The sequence below is a fragment of the Equus asinus genome, chromosome 3 (assembly GCF_041296235.1).
Source record: "Equus asinus isolate D_3611 breed Donkey chromosome 3, EquAss-T2T_v2, whole genome shotgun sequence".
NCBI classification, from domain to species: domain Eukaryota; kingdom Metazoa; phylum Chordata; class Mammalia; order Perissodactyla; family Equidae; genus Equus; species Equus asinus.
The window spans coordinates 104,009,222-104,029,535 of record NC_091792.1 but is presented as its reverse complement, the minus strand read 5'-3'; the positions used below and the strand labels follow the sequence as shown (position 1 = coordinate 104,029,535).

The 20,314-nt window shown below is 40.0% G+C and overlaps 1 protein-coding gene and 1 long non-coding RNA gene across 4 annotated transcripts in view; one reads left to right on the top strand and one right to left on the bottom strand.

Annotated features, from left to right (window-relative positions):
• Nucleotides 1-20,314, bottom strand: part of LOC123283799 (uncharacterized) — a 67,244-nt gene that overhangs the window by 46,701 nt on the left and 229 nt on the right. Inside the window, exons 1-2 of one of the 2 annotated variants that reach the window (XR_006524508.2) lie at nt 3,455-3,528; nt 2,287-2,395 (exon numbers count right to left, since the gene is read on the bottom strand). This is a non-coding gene — a long non-coding RNA (uncharacterized lncRNA). Of the gene's footprint in view, nt 1-2,286; nt 2,396-3,454; nt 3,529-20,314 lie in introns of those variants that run through there. The other variant, XR_011502205.1, reaches the window with a different exon arrangement.
• On the top strand, nt 2,731-4,261 carry LOC106829746 (platelet factor 4-like). 2 transcript variants are annotated; one of them, XM_070505663.1, is made up of 3 exons: nt 2,731-3,066; nt 3,337-3,466; nt 3,614-4,187. In XM_070505663.1, exons 1-3 carry the CDS (start codon nt 2,964-2,966, stop codon nt 3,714-3,716), a joined length of 336 nt encoding a protein of 111 aa, XP_070361764.1. In that variant the 5' UTR covers nt 2,731-2,963; the 3' UTR covers nt 3,717-4,187. The 2 variants fall into 2 exon arrangements, with proteins under 2 accessions (XP_070361764.1, XP_014694502.1); XM_014839016.3 differs by having other exon boundaries at nt 2,746-3,066; nt 3,340-3,466; nt 3,614-4,261.

Sequence of the window (20,314 nt, the reverse complement as noted above, 5' to 3'; positions counted from 1 at the left end):
AAGAGATTACATTATATATCACATAATGCTATTGACACACAAAATAGGACTTGATACTTAATAGCTCACTGCATATACTATGATGGTTATAGGAAAAGAAATATGTTCACCTACTCAAACTGTACATGAACTTTGGGGAACTTTCATGTATTAAGCATCTGGGTCACAAACTTTGCATATTAAAGTCTCCTTTTATTATCTCCTCACTATTATAAGCTCAATGCCTTAAAATGTTTTGTCTACAAACTAAGTGCATTTATTAAGTAATCGTTAACAAAAAATATACATAATAAACACATAATAAAGCAGCAAATGGTCGTTTTCATCAGTTTTTCTCTAACAATTCTAAATAGTTCAGACATCTTGTTTATTTGTCTAGTGGTTTTCTACTGAAATCCATCAAGGCCAGCTCCTGAGACATGACACAGGTTTTGCACTGTCCTACTACCTCCTAACATGCAGACGGCTTTTATTTTTGTGAGTATATATTGAAGTGTTACATTTAATGCAGAGAGAGAACGATTTAATTGCCACTTACTACTTCCTGGATTCCTTTAACCTGCAAATATTGAAATCTGGGGGTAAGGTTGTACAAATCCAGTATGTTGCCCATCTATATCCAAAACCTCCCCTTTTATCCAGTCCCTCTGCCAGTAACCCAACTTGAGATTTCAAGTTTCAGTTCCATACACATGTATGAATTACAACATATTCTGTGCCAGTCATTGGGTTGGATGCTGGACATACAAGTCACAGAGAATAGGCAGACAGGTTGACAAATAATCACAACTGCATGTGACACATGTTAATATAAAGGTATGCTCCAACTCCACAAAGGAACGGACACAGGAACAAGTCAAAGCCTCCTCTTCATCATTTTCAACATTTACATCTTCACTAATGTAGTACTTCACATTGAGTCCCTATCAGTATGCTAGATAAGCGCTGGGATCTCTCTCAAAGACCTTTCCATTCGGGAAATGTAGTTTAAGCCCTAACAATGGTTCCTTTTGTTTTTCTTTTTGTAATGCAAGTGCCTGACCTAAGTTTGAATGCTGAGGAATCCACTTCAAAGAGGCACCCACTGAAGAGGGCTATCTCCAATAAACACATTGGCAGCTCCACAGCTAAATAAAGAGCCAGCCCCTACCCTCCACTAGGCTCCTTTGTTTTACGGATTTGGGTTGATTCAGATAACTGACCTCAAGCTTTAAATTCCTGCTCTTATCTTTATTCACCAGTAGAGAGTGAGCCCAGGAAACCCTACGCCCTAACCCTCAACTCCAATAAAAGCAGAAGCTAGGCCTGTATGCGCGCGCGCGCTCTCTCTACCCACAATCTTGCTGTGTAATTTCCAGGTCTTGTAGGTAATAAACCTTTATTTTTTCAAAGTTTCCTGATGGTTATTGCTGAAGGTCATCTTGCAATCATAATAAGAACCACAAGGGCTGGTCCAACCACAATATTGCTTACAGAAAGACTGAGACCAGCACAAAACAAGAGAGAAACCATTTTAAACAGTTTTACATGCACACATATTTATCTCTGTGTGTAAATATGTATGTGTGTGTGTGTGATCTGTGAGAAAAAGGAGAAGCAGAGGATGTTACAAGATACAACAACAGGGAATACATTAGCTTATCTGTCAGGGAAGCCCCCTCTGAGGAAGTGATACTGAAGCTGACACCAGAAATATGACTAGGACTCAGCCTACTGAAAGGGTAGGTGGGAGGAGAGTAAGAGAAAGAACATTCCAGGCCCAGGCATTAAATTGCACATCCCTGCAGAAGTCTGGTCCTGCTGAGAATTAAAAGTTCAGCTAGTTCCACACAGTGGGCCCCTGATGCCTTTCACCACTGATCAGCAGTGTGACAGCCTCTGGCTTTGAGATGAGAGTATACTTGGCCCTGATCAACAGCCAAAGTCGTTTTTCAGGGAGGGGAACATGGTCCATATCGATCTCTCAATATTTCCTGTGCAGGATTCTATTGTATACCCTCCAGCCTCTCTTCCACATCTTTACCACACAACTCCCAGATGCTCTGTGTCCTCCCGCCAGCATCACTGCTCCCACCGCCATGCAGCCCATCTCACCCTGTCATTGGTACTGGCCCACGTCACGACAGAAACAGGGAGATGTGGCCTACAAGCTCTCCTTCCTGACCTCCCTTCTTGGCCAAGGGGAGCGGAAAAACATTTAGACATCAAGTTTTTATAGAAAGAATGCATTCAATTACTACTTTTATAACTTTTCTCAGAGTAAAAGGAGAGAGGAGGCGAACAGACCTTGCTTCCCAGAGTGTGTTGGATGATGATTGGTAGAAGGGGCTAGATCCACTCTGGAGACCACGGGGGGCCCTTCACATTCAGGTGAAGGTCAGCATCTAGCCATCACCTAGAAACCAAATTCAACTTTTTAGTAGCAAAAAAACAATTACACACTACACACCTCTAACACACACAGCCACCAAACTCAACTCAGTGGTAATCCACAAGAAAGGCAGGCACCAAAGAACAGCTCCTGCTAAGGCAGTTGGGAGCTGGGAAGGGAGCGGAAACCGTCTCCATACTGCACAAATTGCAACACGGTGACTACAGAGAACCTGCTATGACACATGACAAACATAACACACATTTTATAAGGTTCAGGTACTGTTTCTAACTGCACAAATGTGTATGTATGTGAATTCAATTGGGCTTATGGATTCTGCTAACAGTTCCCAGCCAAGACTGCTGACCCTGGGCTCCCTTTTTTTTCCCCCCTAATCTTGGCTGCCCAGAACCCAGCTCTTCCCCGAAGTGTCTCAGCTTCAGCACCGCAGTTTTCCGCCCTCCGTCCCCGGCTTCCAGACATGACGGACTGAGGGTATAAAACGGGCCTGGGCAGTCTCCAGAAGCCACCGCCCTGAGGACCCCAGCCCCTACTGCCTCTGCGCTCTCGGCTTCTGCTAGCATCTCGAGACATGAGCCTCGGAGGGGGCTCCCGCGCCTCCCGCCCCTGGCCCCGCCGGGGGCTGCTGCTCCTGGGGCTGTTGCTTCTGCCGGTCGTAGTCTCCGTCGCCAGCGGTGAGAACAAAGCAAGGCGGGGAGGAAGCGGGGGAGGGACCGGGGGCAGCCCCCAGGACTTGGTTAAGGGCTTGCTAAGTGTGCAGGCGCTGTGCCCAGCGCTGCCCCGTGCGCTTCCTCATCTGGCCAACAATACTTCTTTCTGAAGGAGGTATGATTTGTGGATGAGGAAATGAAGGCCAAACGCAGTGGGAAAGATCCCTAAGGAACCCTTGGCCGCTCATGGAGTCGCCTCTGTCTCCCCTGCTCCAACCTCTTCCCCACCCCCAGCAGATCCTGAAGCAGGAGAGGGAGACCTGCACTGCCTGTGTGTGAAGACCACCACCCGAGTCCATCCCAAGCAAGTCCGCAGCCTGGAGGTGATCAAGGCTGGACTCCACTGTCCTACCCCTCAAGTGATGTGAGTCCTTGCGCTTGCTTCTTCTGTGCCCGCCTTCAGCCTCCTCTGCCCTTCCCTCCTCCCCTCCACACCCTGCTCCACCCTGAGCCTAATCCCCTGGTCAAAGCCAGCAGCTGAAAGGCGCGCCTCTTCTCCTTTCCCTCGCAGAGCTACGATAAGGGATGGGAGCAAGATTTGCGTGGACCCGCAGGCCCCCCTGTATAAGAAAATAATCAAGAAACTTTTGGAGAGTCAGCCACCAGCTGCCTAAGTCTATACATTTGCTATCTAACGTATTTTGTTTTTTTCATTTTCAATCTGTCGAATCTGATGTTTTTATTGTCCTTCAAATTCTAAATAAATAAAATAAATCAAGTTGTGGTATTGTCAAAATATTTCTGAGAAGAGCAAAGAAATAGTGTTGATGCATCACAATTTCATATAAGAAAAAAACATCTCCAGAATTTTAAGCAAAAATATATTTTGAAGGAAGTTTTGGTTTAAGGCTTGGTGTTATATGTTGGCGGATACATATTTGCCTACTTGATTGTATTACTTAATAGCTACTTATTTAGATATTAATGGTTAATTAGCTTTGTCACTAAATATTAATAGCACTGAAACTTTACTGGGCTGCTTTTTAAAAACAAATAAATAAATAAATCAGACTGTTTTATCCCCTTAAGATGTATATTCTACACCAATATTACAAAATTAATAAAAATAAAACAAGAATCTATACTACTTAGTGGACGTATATTGATACTTTCCGGAGAATTACATTAAACTATTTTACTCTTTCTTTCTTTTTTTTTTGGTGATGAAGATTGGCCCTGAGCTAACATCTGTTGCCACTCTTCCTCCTCTTTTTTTTTTTCCCCAAAGCCCTAGTACATAGCTGTATATCCCAGTTGTAGATCATGCTAGTTCTTCTGTGTGGGACGCCACCATAGCATGACTTGATGAGCAGTGCGTGGGTCCACACCCAGGATCTGAACCAGAGAACCCTGGGCTGCAAAGTGGAGCATGTGAACTTAACCACTTGGCCACAGTGCTGGACCATAAAATATTTTACTCTTTATTGATCCTTTGATAAAGTTGACTTTTCACAAAAATGAAATATTAAAAACAGTTCTAATACTGACATTACTACCTGTAGTGAATCCCACAGGTGGCAAACCTACAGAATTGGTTCTTATTACACTCCATTTATAGACCGTGAGTGTTGCTCTAAACATGCAAATAGCTTGAATAGATTTTTCCCTGAGTATTCCAGGTTGTGTAAAACCTTATTGGCACCATACCACTGTTCAGTGAACTCCTTAACATTGGAGATGTTGCAATTATATGTTAAACGGCTGTGGAAACCAGCAGAGGTGCAAGGTTGTAATTTTATTCATGCTTTAGGAAGACACCACTCTACTTTGGAGAGAAAGGAAGGTGTTGCAAGATGAATATGTTGTTTGCCTACTGCTTCTGTAATAAATTACCACAAACTGAATGGCTGAAACAACACAAATTTATTATCTTACAGTTCTGGAAGTCACAAGTCCCAAACGTCGGAGAGGCTAAACTCAGTGTCCTCAGAGCTACGTTCCTTCTGGAGGTTCTAGAGGAAAATCCATCTCTGTCTTTCTCAGCTCCTAGAGACCACCTGCATCCCTCAGCTGGTGGCCTTTTCTTTCACTTTCAAACTCAGTCACTCTGACCTCTGCTTCCATTGTCACCTCTGACACTTCTACTTCTTTTTTTAAAAAATTATTTTATTGAGGTCACATTGGTTTATAGCATTGTTTAACTTCGGTGTACATTACTATATTTCAGTTTCTGTACAGACTGCATCGTGCTCACCACCAATAGTCAAGGTTTTATCCATCACCATACATATGTGCCCCTTTCTCCCTCTCGCTCACCCCTTGTCCTCTTCCTCTCTGGTAACCGCTGATCTGTTCCGACCCTTCTGTTTTGGCTGCCTCTTAAAAAGACCCTGGTGATTACCTTGGACCCACTTGGATAATCCATAATAATCTTCCCATCTCAAGATCCTTAACACATCTCCAAAGTCTTGTTTGCCATATAAGGTAACATTTTCATAGGTTCCAGAGATTAGGGTGTGGAAATCTCAGGGGAAGGGGCATTATTCAGTCTATCATAATGGGCAAGAAAGAGAATGTAGTTGAGGCAGGAGAGAACTACAGATCCTTACTCATGAACCAATGTCATTCCAAACTAATGTGGCAATGTTGTGTAGAGGTGGGATTAGACTGCTAGGAGAAAATGGAGGATGGTACAATTCAGTCTCTTTGAGGAGGAGAGGGAGGCTTTGAGATGACAAACTACTGAAATAGACACTATTTATAGAGACTTATGATGTGCCGGAGTATCATCTAAACTTCCACACCCGCTTTGAATTAGGTAATATTATCCCCATTGTAGAGTTGAGGTAACAGTCTCAGAAAGGGTAAGGAACCTCCCAACACCACAGTTTGTTAGAGGCTGAGCAGATCAGCTTGACTCCTAACTCCCTGCTCTTGCTCTCACACTGTAGTGGTGCCTGTTACACAGCCCAGTGACCAGTTAGCTAATTCTTCAGAGAGAAACTGTTCCATGAATCAGCTCTTAGAGGTGGAGTAGGAATTTGCCATGGGACAAAGGGAAGAATGGAACAGCCACAAGATGAAAAATAAGCAGAAAGACACAAGATCATTAAGTCATCAGCACATTTACCATTCCACAGAGCTGGAGTGTCTATGAGGAGAGAGAATGATGATGGTCTCCCAAGTACTTTTTGCCTATTTGGTATTTTTCACCTTCAGCCCACCTTATACACAGTCACCCAAATTATCTTTCCAAAACACAGATGCTTCCCTGCATAAAACCTTCAAGGTCCAAAGTCTTTAGCATGGAACACAAGACTGTGCCACAGTCACGTCCCCTTTGTGCCTTAGTTTCCTCATCTCTAACATGGGGATGTTATGAGTGTCTACTTCAACGGTTACTGTCAGGACTAAATGTATGATGTATGCAAAACACTTGGCATAGTTCCCTATACATAATCTGTGCTTAAAAATTAGCAACTATTAATTGTTATTATCACTCTCAATTTGGTTCTCAATACACCATCTCAGTCATTTTGGAGTGTTGAGTAAGGCATTTAACGGAGTAATTCTTGGTGATGTTGGGGAAGGGGAAAATTCCCTTTCCACCCTTCTTGTGTTCTTATGGCCAGATAATAAAATTGACGCATAACCAGATCAACAGGAAAAAAAACCCACTATTGGAGAGCATAGAGAAATGATGCTTGGAGAGTGAACAAAGCAGACAAGAAACAATAAATTTGTGAGGAATGACAGGACAAAGAAACTTAGATTTGAGATACATAATTAGTGAGGAATTTAAGCAGAGTTTAAGCTTGAAGTAGTAAATTAGCAAGGTTTGTTTATTCTCGGCACAGAATTCCCCAGCTCTGGTGATAAGGATGTAGGGAGAGCACTTTTCACAGTGGAGATTTATTTCCTGCTTTCAGGGCAAACAGAGACAGGAGGCCAGAATGCCCTTTTTGCTTCTCAAGTAACTTTTATCCAAAATACCCAGTATGTTATTGTGGGGTATCTTGGGGTGGCCTTCCCTGGGTACCAGCAGATCCCTTTAAAAGTAGAGCCGGTAGATTGTTTCATTTTTTTCATTGAATTAACGAATTAACCTTTTAGTCTTGAAAATAGGTCAGTTCAGTTAAACAGTTGCTTTTCTATTTCAGGATGCCGTGATGCAGGTGAGCTCCCAAAGTTAGGTCTATGATGTAAGCAATCAGGTATTTAGTTAGAGGCGTTTCTATGGAAACAAAGATAAACAATGATTAATGATTGGTGCAAATTATAAACCAGTTTCTGAGCCAGGGGGCAGCCAGTCAAGAAGATTTCTAAATGTCAGAGTCAAAGCATCTCTTACAGTTTGAAATGTCTCTAATGGTGTCATCAGATGCTGAGGTAAACTTTCTGCGCGGCTTACTCAGAAGCAGGCACGAAGGTGGTTTACACAAGGTCTATTGTGGCAACCTCTCAAGTTTATAACAAGTTATGGAGCTTCAGTTTACAGGGCTTCAAGGAAAAAGGGCAGCTTTAGTTCTCAATGATTCCAAGTGAAAATTGAGAGAAAAATTGGAAACATTGGTTTGGAGAGTTGTAGCCAAATATTTGAGGAAAGTGGAAGAATTTAGGATCCAGTCCAATTTTTTGGTAAATAAAACCTCAAGGAAAATTAACAGCACTAGAATCTAATATCCATAAGCATGCATTATAATTTCTACTGAAATATAATTTTTCTTTCTAAAATCACCCTTATTTTATCAAAGATTGTCAAATTAAGGCTAATTTGTTTGCAAAGTAAGTCTAGTTTCAATAAATTGGCCTTAGTCATTTACATAAGTGCAGCAAGAATAGCGACTGATCATATAGGTTCTTTTAAATTTTCTTTGATGGAACATTTAATAAGGAATCTCCGGGTTGAACTTTTAGTAGTCTCTTGAGGCTGAGAAGCCAAGCCAAATATTCTGCCTGTAGTACCTATCGATTTGGGTGCATTCCTCTCCTTTTGAGGCTCCCAACATATCTTGAGCTTCTTCTATCTTCCTTACTCACCTTGTTAGGCTGCCAGAAACCCTATAAATAAGGTACCAGGCTGTTTTTCCAAGGGGCTTTATTGGCTTTGTAGAGTCAACATTAATTCCTTAAAGCTGTTTGGTTATACCTGAGATTACGCATGTCTGTCTCAAACATGACATTCTAGTCAAAGCCTTAGTGATATAATCCATGTTTCCAATTGTGTTCTGTTACAAAGAAAACAGATTCTTATTGAACTTATGCAAATAAATATATTGTCATGAAAATAAGAATACTCAGAGAGTTTCTGAATTCTGGAGGCATCAAGTAGGGAGAAAAAGTAATTGTTTCAATTCTGCTTACAAAGGTGTAATTCTCCAGATTGCTGTAAGTCATAGATGACTTACAGGAAAAGATTTTCTTAAATGTGGAAAAACATAAGATTGAAAAAATAGTAATATTTCAGACAAAAAGTAAAAAAAAATCGTAATCATTCTCATCAGTTCCTTCAGTCCTGTGTAATTAATACTTATTCTGCTGGAAGCCAGTTTTCCCATTTGCTCTCTCAACTTTGCCTGATGATGGAGGGTGATAGGAACAGTGATAATTTCAAGAAGTTTGTAAGGTTTTTGTGAAGGTTCATCTGATTTGCCCAGTGAAGTGAATGCCTCAATCACTGTAGATTGTGGAAGGTATATGCCCCAAGCAGGAAACATATTTTCTAAGAGTTTTATTTGCCATTGTGAGGACATCAGGCTTGTGGCAGAGAAAGGCTTCAACTCATCTGGAAAACATACATGCAATAACAAGAACATATTGATAACCCATAGTAAGCTGTAGTTGAATGAAGTCCAGCTGTAGGTGCTCAAAGGACCCACAGGGACTTTTGAGGCCTCTTGGAATGGAAATAGTTTTTCCTATAGTGGGTTCAGAAATATAGAAACTGAAAAATGGGTTTTTCCAGGGAGCCAGGAAGAACCAAGTGGGTGTCTTGGGTTTCCCATAGCCCTGACTTGTTAATTGACAGCCTTTGTTTACCCATCTTAATTTCTCTGATTCAGGAGCAGCCTGCTGCCATTTTACAAGGACATCAGGATGGCAAAAGTATGGCAATGAGGGGTCAATTTTTTTCTTTTTTTGGCAGAAGCAGAATGGACTTTACCTACATGTGTCATGACCTTTATAGATTCCATTGTTGCTGCCTTTGCATGAAAGTCAGCTAAGATACTTTCTTGATATTTAGTGTGAGCCTCAATTTTGAAGGCAACATTTTATACCAGAACACCTTAGACTTCCAGGAATTTCACATAAATTCTGAAATTCTTACAGCATAGACTTACATAGATACATCATAAAGAAAGTTAAGTGTTATTTCTTTTTCTTTTTTTTCTCTTTTTAAAGATTGGCCCTGAGCTAACATCTGTTGCCAATCTTTTTTTCTTCTTCTTCTTCTCCCCAAAGCCCCCCAGTACATAGTTGTATATTTTAGTTGTAGGTCCTTCTAGTTCTGCTATGTGGGACACGATCTCAGCATGGCTTGATGAGTGGTGCTAGGTCTGTATCCAGGATCTGAACCAGAGAAACCCTGGGCCACCAAAGTGGGTATGTGAGCTTAACCATTCGGCCACAGGTCTGGTCCCTGATTGTTATTTCTTCTTTGATAAAGCTTTCCATGCAATTTAACATATCAGATAAACCTAATTAGCTTAATATTCCTCTTTTTATAAGGAGGGAGAATAAATCTCTTGAAATGTTTCAGGGATCCTCTGAAAAATCTCAAAGTTAGTTAGAGGTCAAAAAAGACTTCATTTAGAATTTGATTTGGAGATGTTCATCAAGGATTTGATGTTTAAAAACGTCAAAGATTTTTTAAAACCCTTGCCTAAATACAATCACAGATCATTATAAAACTTAATATTTCATTACCTATTTAAACAAAGTGGCAAAAAGATTTCAAAGACAGATGTAGAAGGTTACATAGTTGCAAAGCATTAGCTCTTTTTAATAGGAAAGACTCAGCTTTTAATATAAAGCACAGGAAATAGTTCTGGTAAAACACAAAAAAGTAAAGAAAACCTTTCACAATCTCTTACCAGGAGCAGACCAATATTGCAAGAATACCTTGTTCTTTTAAGAGACAAAAAGAAAATTAACTTCCAGTTTTATATAAATACACTATTGATATTAAAGCTTTTTTTTATTAATAGTACGGTAGATTACAACCTTGTGAGATTTCAGTTGTACATTATTGTTAGTCATGTTGTGACTAACCACTTCCCCCTTTGTGACCTGCCCCTACCCCCCCTTTTCCCTGGCAACCACCAATCAGTTCTCTTTGTCAATATGTTAACTTCCACCTATGAGTGGAGTCATATAGAGTTCGTCTTTCTCTGTCTGGCTTATTTCGCTTAACATAATACCCTTGAGGTCCATCCATGTTGCTGCAAATGGGCCAATTTTGTCCTTTTTTATGGCTGAGTAGTATTCCATTGTGTATATATACCATATCTTCTTTATCCAATCATCAGTTTCTGGGCATTTAGGTTGGTTCCACGTCTTGGCTATTGTAAATAATGCTGCGATGAACATAGGGGTGCAAGGGACTCTTGGGATTTCTGATTTCAGGTTCTTAGGATAGATACCCAGTAATGGGATGGCTGGGTCATAGGGTATTTCTATTTTTAACTTTTTGAGAAATCTCCATACTGCTTTCCATAGTGGCTGTACCAGTTTGCTTTCCCACCAGCAGTGTGTGAGGGTTCCTTTTTCTCCACAACCTATCCAACATTTGTTGCTCTTGCTTTTGGATGTTTTTGCCAATCTAACGGGTATAAGGTGATATCTTAGTGTAGTTTTGATTTGCATTTCCCTGATGATTAGCGATGGTGAACATCTTTTCATGTGTCTATTGGCCATATTCATATCTTCTTTGGGAAATGTCTGTTTATGTCCTCTGCCCATTTTTTGATCAGGTTGTTTGTTTTTTTGTTGTTAAGCCATGTGAGTTCTATGTATATTATGGAGATTCACCTTTTGTCAAATAAGTGGCTTGTAAATATTTTTTCACAATTAGTGGGCTGTTTTTTTGTTTCAATCCTGTTTTCCCTTGCCTTGAAGAAGCTCTTCAGTCTGATGAAGTCCCATTTGTTTATTCTTTCTATTGTTTCCCTCAACTGAGGAGTTATAGTGTCCGAAAAGATTCTTTTGAAACTGATGTCAAAGAGTGTACTGCCTATATTCTCTTCTAGAAGACTTATTGTTTCAGGCCTAATCTTTAGGTCTTTGATCCATTTTGAGTTTATTTTGGTGTGTGGTGAAAAAGAATGGTCAATTTTCAATCTTTTGCATGTGGCTGTCCAGTTTTCCCAGCACCATTTGTTGAAGAGACTTTCTTTTCTCCATTGTAGGCCCGCTGCTCCTTTGTTGAAGATTAGCTGTCCATAGATGTGTGGTTTTATCTCTGGGCTTTCAATTCTGTTCCATTCATCTGTGGACCTGTTTTTGTACCACTACCATGCTGTTTTGATAACTGCAGCTTTGTAGTATGTTTTGAAATCGGGGATTGTGATTCCGCCGGCTTTGTTTTTCTTGCTCAGGATTGCTTTAGCAATTCGGGGTCTTTTGTTGCCCCATATGAATTTTAGGATTGTTTGTTGAATTTCTGTGAAGAATGTTCTTGGGATTCTGATTGGGATAGCATTGAATCTGTAGATTGCTTTAGGTAGTATGGACATTTTAACTATGTTTATTCTTCCAATCCATGTGCATGGAATGTCTTTCCATCTCTTTATGTCGTCGTCAATTTCTTTCAAGAAAGTCTTGTAGTTTTCATTGTATACATCCTTCACTTCCTTGGTTAAGTTTATCCCAAGGTATTTTATTCTTTTTGTTGCGATTGAGTTCTTGAGTTCTTTTTCTGTTAGTTCATTGTTAGTGTATAGAAATGCTACTGATTTATGTATGTTGATTTTATACCCTGCTACTTTGCTGTAGTTGTTGATTGTTTCTAATAGTTTTTCTATGGATTCTTTGGGGTTTTCTATATATAAGATCATGTCGTCTGCAAACAGCAGGAGTTTTACTTCTTCATTACCTATTTGGATTCCTTTTATTTCTTTTTCCTGCCGAATTACTCTGGCCAACACCTCCAGTACTATGTTGAATAGGAGTGGTGAAAGTGGGCACCCTTGCCTTGTTCCTGTCCTCAGAGGGATGGCTTTCAGTTTATGTCCATCGAGTATGATGTTGGCTGTGGGTTTGTCATATATGGTCGTTATTATATTGAGGTACTTTCCTTCTATACCCATTTTATTGAGGGTTTTTATCATAAATGGATGTTGGATCTTGTCAAATGCTTTCTCTGCATCTATTGAGATGATCATGTGGTTTTTGTTTCTCGTTTTGTTAATGTAGTGTATCACGTTGATTGACTTGTGGATGTTGAACCATCCCTGTGTCCCTGGTATAAATACCACTTGATCATGGTGTATAATCTTTTCGATGTATTGCTGTATTCAGTTTGCCAGAATTTTGTTGAGGATTTTTGCATCTATGTTCATCAGTGATATCGGCCTGTAGTTCTCCTTCTTTGTGTTGTCCTTGTCAGGTTTGGGGATCAGGGTGATGTTGGCTTCATAGAATGTATCAGGGAGTGCTCCATCTTCCTCAATTTTCTGGAATAGTTTGAGAAGGATAGGTATTAAGTCTTCTTTGAATGTTTGGTAGAATATTCCAGAGAAGCCATCTGGTCCTGGACTCTTATTTTTGGGGAGGTTTTTGATTACCGTTTCTATTTCCTTACTTGTGATTGGCCTATTTAGATTCTCCATTTCTTCCTGATTCAGTTTGGGGAGGATGTAGGAGTCTAGGAATTTGTCCATTTCTTCTAGGTTGTTCAATTTGTTGGCATGTAGTTTTTCATAGTATTCTCTTATGATCCCTTGTATCTTATTGGTATCTGTTGACATTTCTCCTCTCTCATTCCTAATTTTATTTATTTGAGATTTCTCTCTTCTTTTCTTGGTGAGTCTGGCTAAGGGTTTGTCGATTTTGTTGATTTTTTCGAAGAACCAACTCTTTGTTTCATTGATCCTTTCTACCGTCTTTTTTGTTTCAATATCGTTTATTTCTGCTCTTATTTTTATTATTTCCCTCCTTCTACTGACTCTGGGCTTTGTTTGTTCTTGTTTTTCTAGTTCTGTTAGGTGTCGTTTGAGGTTGCTTATGTGAGCTTTTTCTTGTTTAGTGAGGTGAGCCTGTATTGCGATGAATTTCCCTCTTAGGACTGCTTTTGCTGCGTCCCGAATGATTTGGTATGTCGTGTTCTCATTTTCATTTGTCTCCAGATAATATTTGATTTCTTCTTTAATTTCTTCAATAATCCATTGTTTGTTCAGAAGCGTGTTGTTTAGTCTCCACATTTTTGCACCTTTCTCTGCTCTTTTCTTGTAGTTGATTTCTAGTTTCATAGCATTATGATCAGAAAAGATGCTTGATATTATTTCAACTCTCTTGTATTTATTGATGTTTGCTTTGTTTCCCAAAATATGGTCAATCCTTGAGAATGTTCCATGTACACTTGAGAAGAATGTGTAACCTGCTGTTTTTGGATGAAGTGTTCTATATATATCTATTAAGTCCATCTGGTCTAATTTTTCATTTAATTCTATTATTTCCTTGTTGATTTTCTGTCTGGATGCTCTGTCCATTGGTGTTAATGGTGTGTTGAGGTCCCCTACTATTATTGTATTGTTGTTGATGTCTTCTTTTAGTTCTGTTAAGAGTTGCTTTGCAAATTTTGGTGCTCCTGTGTTGGGTGTTTATATATTTATAAGTGTTATGTCTTCTTGGTGGAGAGTCCCTTTGATCATTATATACTGTCCCTCTTTGTCTTTCTTTATCTGTTTTGCTTTGTAGTCTACCTTGTCTGATATTAGTATAGCAACACCTGCTTTCTTTTTTTCATTATTAGCTTGGAGTATTGTTCTCCATCCCTTCACTCTGAGTCTGTGCTTGTCTTTGGGGCTGAGGTGTGTTTCCTGGAGGCAGCATATAGGTGGGTCTTGTTCTTTGATCCATCCTGCCACTCTGTGTCTTTTGATTGGGGAGTTCAATCCATTTACATTTAGAGTGATTATTGAGATGTGGGGGCCTACCGCTGCCATTTTATGTCTTGTTTTCTGGTTTTCTTCAATTTCTTTTGTTTCTCATCCCATGATTTAATCTGTTCTGATGAAGAGCTGCTATTCTCTGTTGTTGTCATTCTACTTATCTCCTCTGCTCTCGGTTTTGTAGCCCCTTTCCTTTGTTTGATTTTTCAGGAGTGAGGGTTTTCCTGAGGATTTCCTGAAGAGGAGGTTTTGTGGCAATGAACTCCCTTAATTTTTGTTTATCTGGGAAAGTTTTTATTTCTCCATCGTATTTGAAGGATATTTTCACTGGGTAGAGAATTCTTGGCTGTAGGTTTTTGTCCTTCAGATTTTTGAATATATCATTCCACTCTCTTCTAGCCTGTAAAGTTTCTGCTGAGAAATCTGCTGATAGCCTGATGGTGGTTCCTTTGTAGGTTAATTTCTTCTGCCTGGCTGCTCTTAGTATTTCTCCTTGTCGTTGACTTTTGCTAGCTTCACTACTATATGCCGTGGGGTTGGTCTTCTTGCCTTGATAAAGTTGGAGATCTATTGGCTTCTGTCACATGAAGTTTCATCTCTCACCAGATTTGGGAAGTTCTCAGCCATTATTTCTTTGAATAGGCTTTCTGCCCCTTTCTCCTTCTCTTCTCCCTCTGGTATACCTGTAATCCTTACGTTGCGTCTCCTAATTGTGTCTGATAATTCTCGGAGAGTTTCTTCATTTCTTTTTAGTCTTACTTCTCTCTCCTCCTCTGCCTGCAGCATTTCTATATTCCCATCTTCCAAACTGCTAATTCTTTCCTCCATATTATCTACCCTACTGTTCAGTGCATCTAGATTTTTCTTAATCTCCTCTATTGTGTTTTTCATTTCAAGTATTTCTGTTTGGTTCTACTTTATAGTATCAAACTCTTTTGTGGCATAGCTCCTGAACTCATTGAGTTGTCTATCTGAGTTCTCTTTTAACTCATTGAGTATTTTAATGATGGCTGTTTTGAAGTCATCGTCATTTAGGTTATATATTTCATTTTCTTTGGGATTGTTTTCTGTGTATTTGTTATTTTCCTTCTGTTCTGGAGATTTAATGTATTTTTTCATATTGCTTGATGTTGTAGATTTGTGCCTCCGCATAGAGATAGAGTTTAGTTACTCCTTCTACTTGTTTCTGCTGGTGTGGTGGGGGAGCAGCTGTTTATACTGCACCAACCAGGAACCCTATCAGCTGTTGCTAACTGGGCCTGAGCCCCTCCTCTTAGTCACAGTGGTCCTGTGGGTTCCCTCTTCTGCCGTGGGGGCCATCATGGGGGGGCTTCAGGCTGCTGATGCCTACTGTTGCAGCCCACGTAGATGTGCTCCCTCTTTGGGGTCTGCAACAGTGTTATAGGCTTTTCCAGCGGACACGGGTAGGATCACTTATATTTGCTGCTCCGTCACTGTCGGCACCTGCAAAATCTCACTTGTCCACTATGGGTCACAGCAGAGCTATTGGCATCTTCTACAGTCTGTGGTTAGCTCACGTAGCTATGCTACTTTTGTCCCAGGGTCTTCCAGCCTTGTGGCTGCTCTCTGCCAGTGCTGTGCAGAGGCTTTCACTGAGGCTGCTGTGAGACTGTAGGGTTTCCCCCTAGGCTACGGAGCCAGGTCACTGGAACTCCACCCAGCCCCAGTCCTGTCCCCCAGGATCTCGGGGAGCCCTTTGCCCTGTCTGGGGGATAGCTGGAGACCTTGATTTCAGTGGTAGCTGGCCGGCTGCTGCCCTGCCTGATATTCTCCTCTCCGGGACCTTCCCGGCATTGTGAATGCTGGGAGGGGCCCCTCCGCTAATGGCAGGCAGAGAGTTTTGTCTGCTGCCCGGGTGGAACTCTGGAGCTTCCCCCCTGGGCCATGGAGCCAGCTGCTTGAGCTCCACCCAGCCCCAGTCCTCTCCGAGATCTCTGGCAATCCCGTGCCCCGCCAGGCAGGCAGCAGCAGCTGAGGAGCCACCGCACCCTCTGGGATTCTCTCCGGGACCCTCCGGGCGCCATGGACTCCAGGCGGGGCCTCCCCGCCAATGGCGGGGTGAGGATCTCCCCATGGACTCAGGTGTGCAACTCTGGAGCTTCCCTCTGAGTTTAGGAGTAATTGCGGGGGGCTTAGGTAGGGCTCTGGTCACCTGTTTCCACTGTTGCTCCTCTGGTATGCGCTCCCTCCTGCCCTAGGTGTGTGTTGATGCTCTGGGTGCGTCCATTGGCAGAAAGCCGCTTGCAGGTACTAGGCTGTTCGGTCAGGGTCGGAGAGTTTTCATCTATCTCCACCTCCTCCTGGAGGCAAGTCCATCAGTCTTCCGATGTATAGCCATGTGGGTCTCTCAGACGTCCTGAGATGCTATATGGATATCCTTTGCTAAGTGATGAATGGCCAAATAATTGTAGACTCGACGGGGGAGATACAAAGAGGACTACTCATGGCGCCATCTTAAAATTCTTACAATGACAATTTAATTTTATAAAATGTGACCATACAAGGTAGGATTTCTTCCCTTTCTTTCTCTCTATTTTTTTAATAGGGAAAGAAAATCAAATTTTAAGTTTGTACCAGCGTACTTTTGATATTAAAACTCACTCATTTAATTAAATTCATTTCAACATTAGCATTGACCACATATAAAATCTCTTTCCAAAGACTTCTTTTCTATAAACTTCTAAAACTTCTCATGTCTATTTTAGTCTCCTGTTCTATTTTTATTTAGAAAAAATCAGTTTATTTTTGGACAAAATTATTGTTTTTTTTCTCAACAAAAATCCATCTCCATTCCTCATGCCTTTTGTATTACCAAAAACATTCATTTTATTTCCTTGCACATGGAGATTTTTCCTTTATTATTTTTAGTAGCTTTAATTACATATATTAATTAGAATTTTAACTTTTAGAAACCGTAATTTATAGTGAAAACTAAGAAGTAACCAATTGTGAATTGTATGTTATACCATATTCTTTAGGTTGACAAATTTGTGAATACATTTTATAACTTCTAGAAACATATTTTTTATAGTGCCATTTTTCTAAAAAACATAAAACATTTATTAATAGACTCAAGTTTATCTTTTAGTTTCTCTGTAACAGCCCAAAGTAGATAAACCCCTGTACAGTAATTAATGTTTTATTATTTTATCTTATCTGGAGACGATTTAGATATTTAGCGAATTTTCCAACATTTAATTTTATTTAGCAAAACTTGAAAGTTTCAAGTTACCAAAAGGTTTATGGAAGCTATTTTAAAGTATACATACCATAAAACATAATTATTGCACCTAAAAATCTTTATTTCATTAACAGCTATATTAATTCATTTGTTCTTACCAATCATATTTCGATTATTCACGAAAACTTCATGAAGTATTAAAGCAATTAGCTGATATCTTAAGTTAATTTTTTTCTTGCTGACAAATTTTGTAACAGAGATAGCATGAGCTCATTTGACTAATAACCCAGGTAGAACAAAGTTGCATGTTTGCATTACATCCAGTGCCACTAACTCTGAAGACAAGCCAATTTTTTTTTTTAAAAAGATTTTATTTTTTCCTTTTTCCCCCAAAGCTCCCTGGTACATAGTCATATATTCTTCGTTGTGGGTCCCTCTAGTTGTGGCATGTGGGATGCTGCCTCAGCGTGGTTTGATGAGCAGTGCCATGTCCGCACCCAGGATTCGAACCAACGAAACACTGGGCTGCCTGCAGCGGAGTGTGTGAACTTAACCACTCGGCCACGGGGCCAGCCCCAAGACAAGCCAATTTTTAATTAAACCAACAAGCTTTTATTTACCAAAGATTATTTTATGTCATGTTAACTTGGAAAATATTTGGGTTAATTTTTATTATATTTAGAAATAATTTATATAAGCACTCACTTTAAGCTAATTAAATAGAACTCTTTAGAAACTAATTTTGATAATACCACCCAGAGGTAGAAAAATGCCATATCTGTAACATACATAGATACATATATATAGACAGATACAAAAAGAGATCTTATAACTTTTTTATTTTAAAAATTTCGGCCATGAATCAGGAACAGTACAAAACTCACTATCTTATAAATAATTGTGTCTCCAGCAGATGCAACAAGTTAACGTTACTTGCTTAAAATTTTTTTTGTTGTTAATATTTGTGAAGACTTTTAAAATTTATGTTTGCCTTAGACAAGGTGGCTGTGAATTAGATTTGAGTTGAGAGAGGCTCCCTAGTAGCCTGCACTTAAAATGAAACTCTTTTTTTCCTTTAACTTTGGCTTCACTGCTTGAGCTAGCCAGGTGTAGTCTCAGGCAATTGTGGGCTGTTATCTTCTGGAGTGTTTACATTCTAAAGACATGGTAAAATTTATAACCTCAAAGGATAGAGAGAGAAAAATGCAAGTTTTTTTTCATAGGAGTTTCAGGTAATTGCTGTTTAAAATTTTCCTTCAGTCTTAGGAATTGGGGATGTTCTAAATAAGAGTTCCTGGAGAGGTTACAAGCCTCTTGACATAAATAAGGGAGGTTTTGAGATCAGTGAAAGAGAATGGGAGGAATCTGAATCCCCTTTAGAGCTGCATTTTCAGTTTCACAAAGATAAGGACAATTGCTCTCAATTTCTCTTAAATTGGGTTGTAACTTAAATGACATCATAGGTTGATCTACCCATCCAGTTACATTATCCTTAATTTGCTTCTTTCCTTCTGAGTACAGAGTTTTATTTTAACTTAGATAAGAAGGCCTATAAAGAATTCCTATCAGGCTCGGAATATCAGCTTTCAATTTGGCCATGTTTTGGCCATAGAGCTACTTAAAAAATTCCTTCCAAATATCTTTTCAGTTTCAGCTAAGAAAAATGGTTAAGTATTTCTGGCAGTATTAAACAATTCCATGGACCCAAGAGGCATCCTCAAAGGTTATTACCTTTCCAAGATCCAGAGTCACTTCCAAAGATAATCAAAAGAAAGGACTGAAGGCTTGCATGTATGTCCCAGGCAGGCAACAATTTAAGCCAAGCCCTCAGGACATAAACGAGACAAGCAAGAACACAATAGCTATCCCTGGGAGAGAAAAGGTCAACAACCAATGGGTCTGGATTTGGAAAAGAAGGGACAATGTGAAATTTTTTTTCTTTCTCTTGACTGAGCATGACAGAATAACCATTGAGTGGAGATAAAACGGCTGTTGTCCAAGGGACATAAATTCCCTAGGAGGGAGTTCTAGGATATTTCTGCATAAGCTATCGCATAGGAGGAACTGAAGCCTGATTGTGGAGGCCAGCAACGTGAGCTTTACTGCCTGTCCCAGGTGCTTCTGCTAAACTTATTTTCTGCCTTGCAATGTTTCCACAAATAATCTGTACACTCTTAGAGATTAGGCCGGAGTGCTCTCTGTAAATATTTTAGGAAAAAGAAGCTAAAACAAACAGATGGGGAAGGATTTTAAAAAGAGGGTTTTACATTGGATTTTCGTATTAGGTCTAAATTTTTTGTTCTCTCGTCTTGTTAGGGAGTCCCTAAATGTAGCTGTTACATTATTTTTTGATTTTCCTTCTGAAGTGCCAGACAATTGTACTTCCAATGTCCTGACTTTTTGCCATATCTGCAAATGTTTGAGGCAAATAAGAACGACTCTGAGTGGACTTTGAGTTTTGTTCTAATTTCTGACTTTCCATCTGGTTAAAGGAGTCTTAAGGGCTAGCCATTATACCAATATGAGAGCTCTCTAAAAATTTTTTCCAATTTAGAAATTTTTCCAATTTAAAGGATCCATCATCTGGACATTAATGCGTGGGATCTTAATAGCAACTCAAACAAATATGCCTTTTAACGGCTTCATCGTGGATGCAAGGGGCATCCCCAAAGGAGAGTACAAAGGATGCAGCTGTCCCAAGATCCAAAAAGTTCACTCCCAGAGTTAGCCTAAGCACTAGCCTGTTTTTAAACAGCTGTTGCAAAACACAAGAAATCATGTGTTTTCCCCCTTTTGAATAGAATAGAGTGTCTAGATTCCCTAAGCTCAGATTCATAACCTATTCGGTTGCCCTTCAGATACATATGCATCCTCTGGCTGGCAGAGACAAAAGACTATCTCTGGGAGGAAAGAATCAACAGAATCAAGAGTCCTCATCCCTAACCTTTACTAGAGTCAC

What these genes read in the sequence shown, in the direction of transcription:
- LOC106829746 (XM_070505663.1), top strand. Translation starts at nt 2,964, where the DNA reads ATGAGCCTCGGAGGGGGCTCCCGCGCCTCCCGCCCCTGGCCCCGCCGG. An exon ending in CGTAGTCTCCGTCGCCAGCG is followed by an intron (nt 3,067 to 3,336) that starts GTGAGAACAAAG and finishes CCCCACCCCCAG; the next exon opens with CAGATCCTGAAGCAGGAGAG. An exon ending in TGTCCTACCCCTCAAGTGAT is followed by an intron (nt 3,467 to 3,613) that starts GTGAGTCCTTGC and finishes TTTCCCTCGCAG; the next exon opens with AGCTACGATAAGGGATGGGA.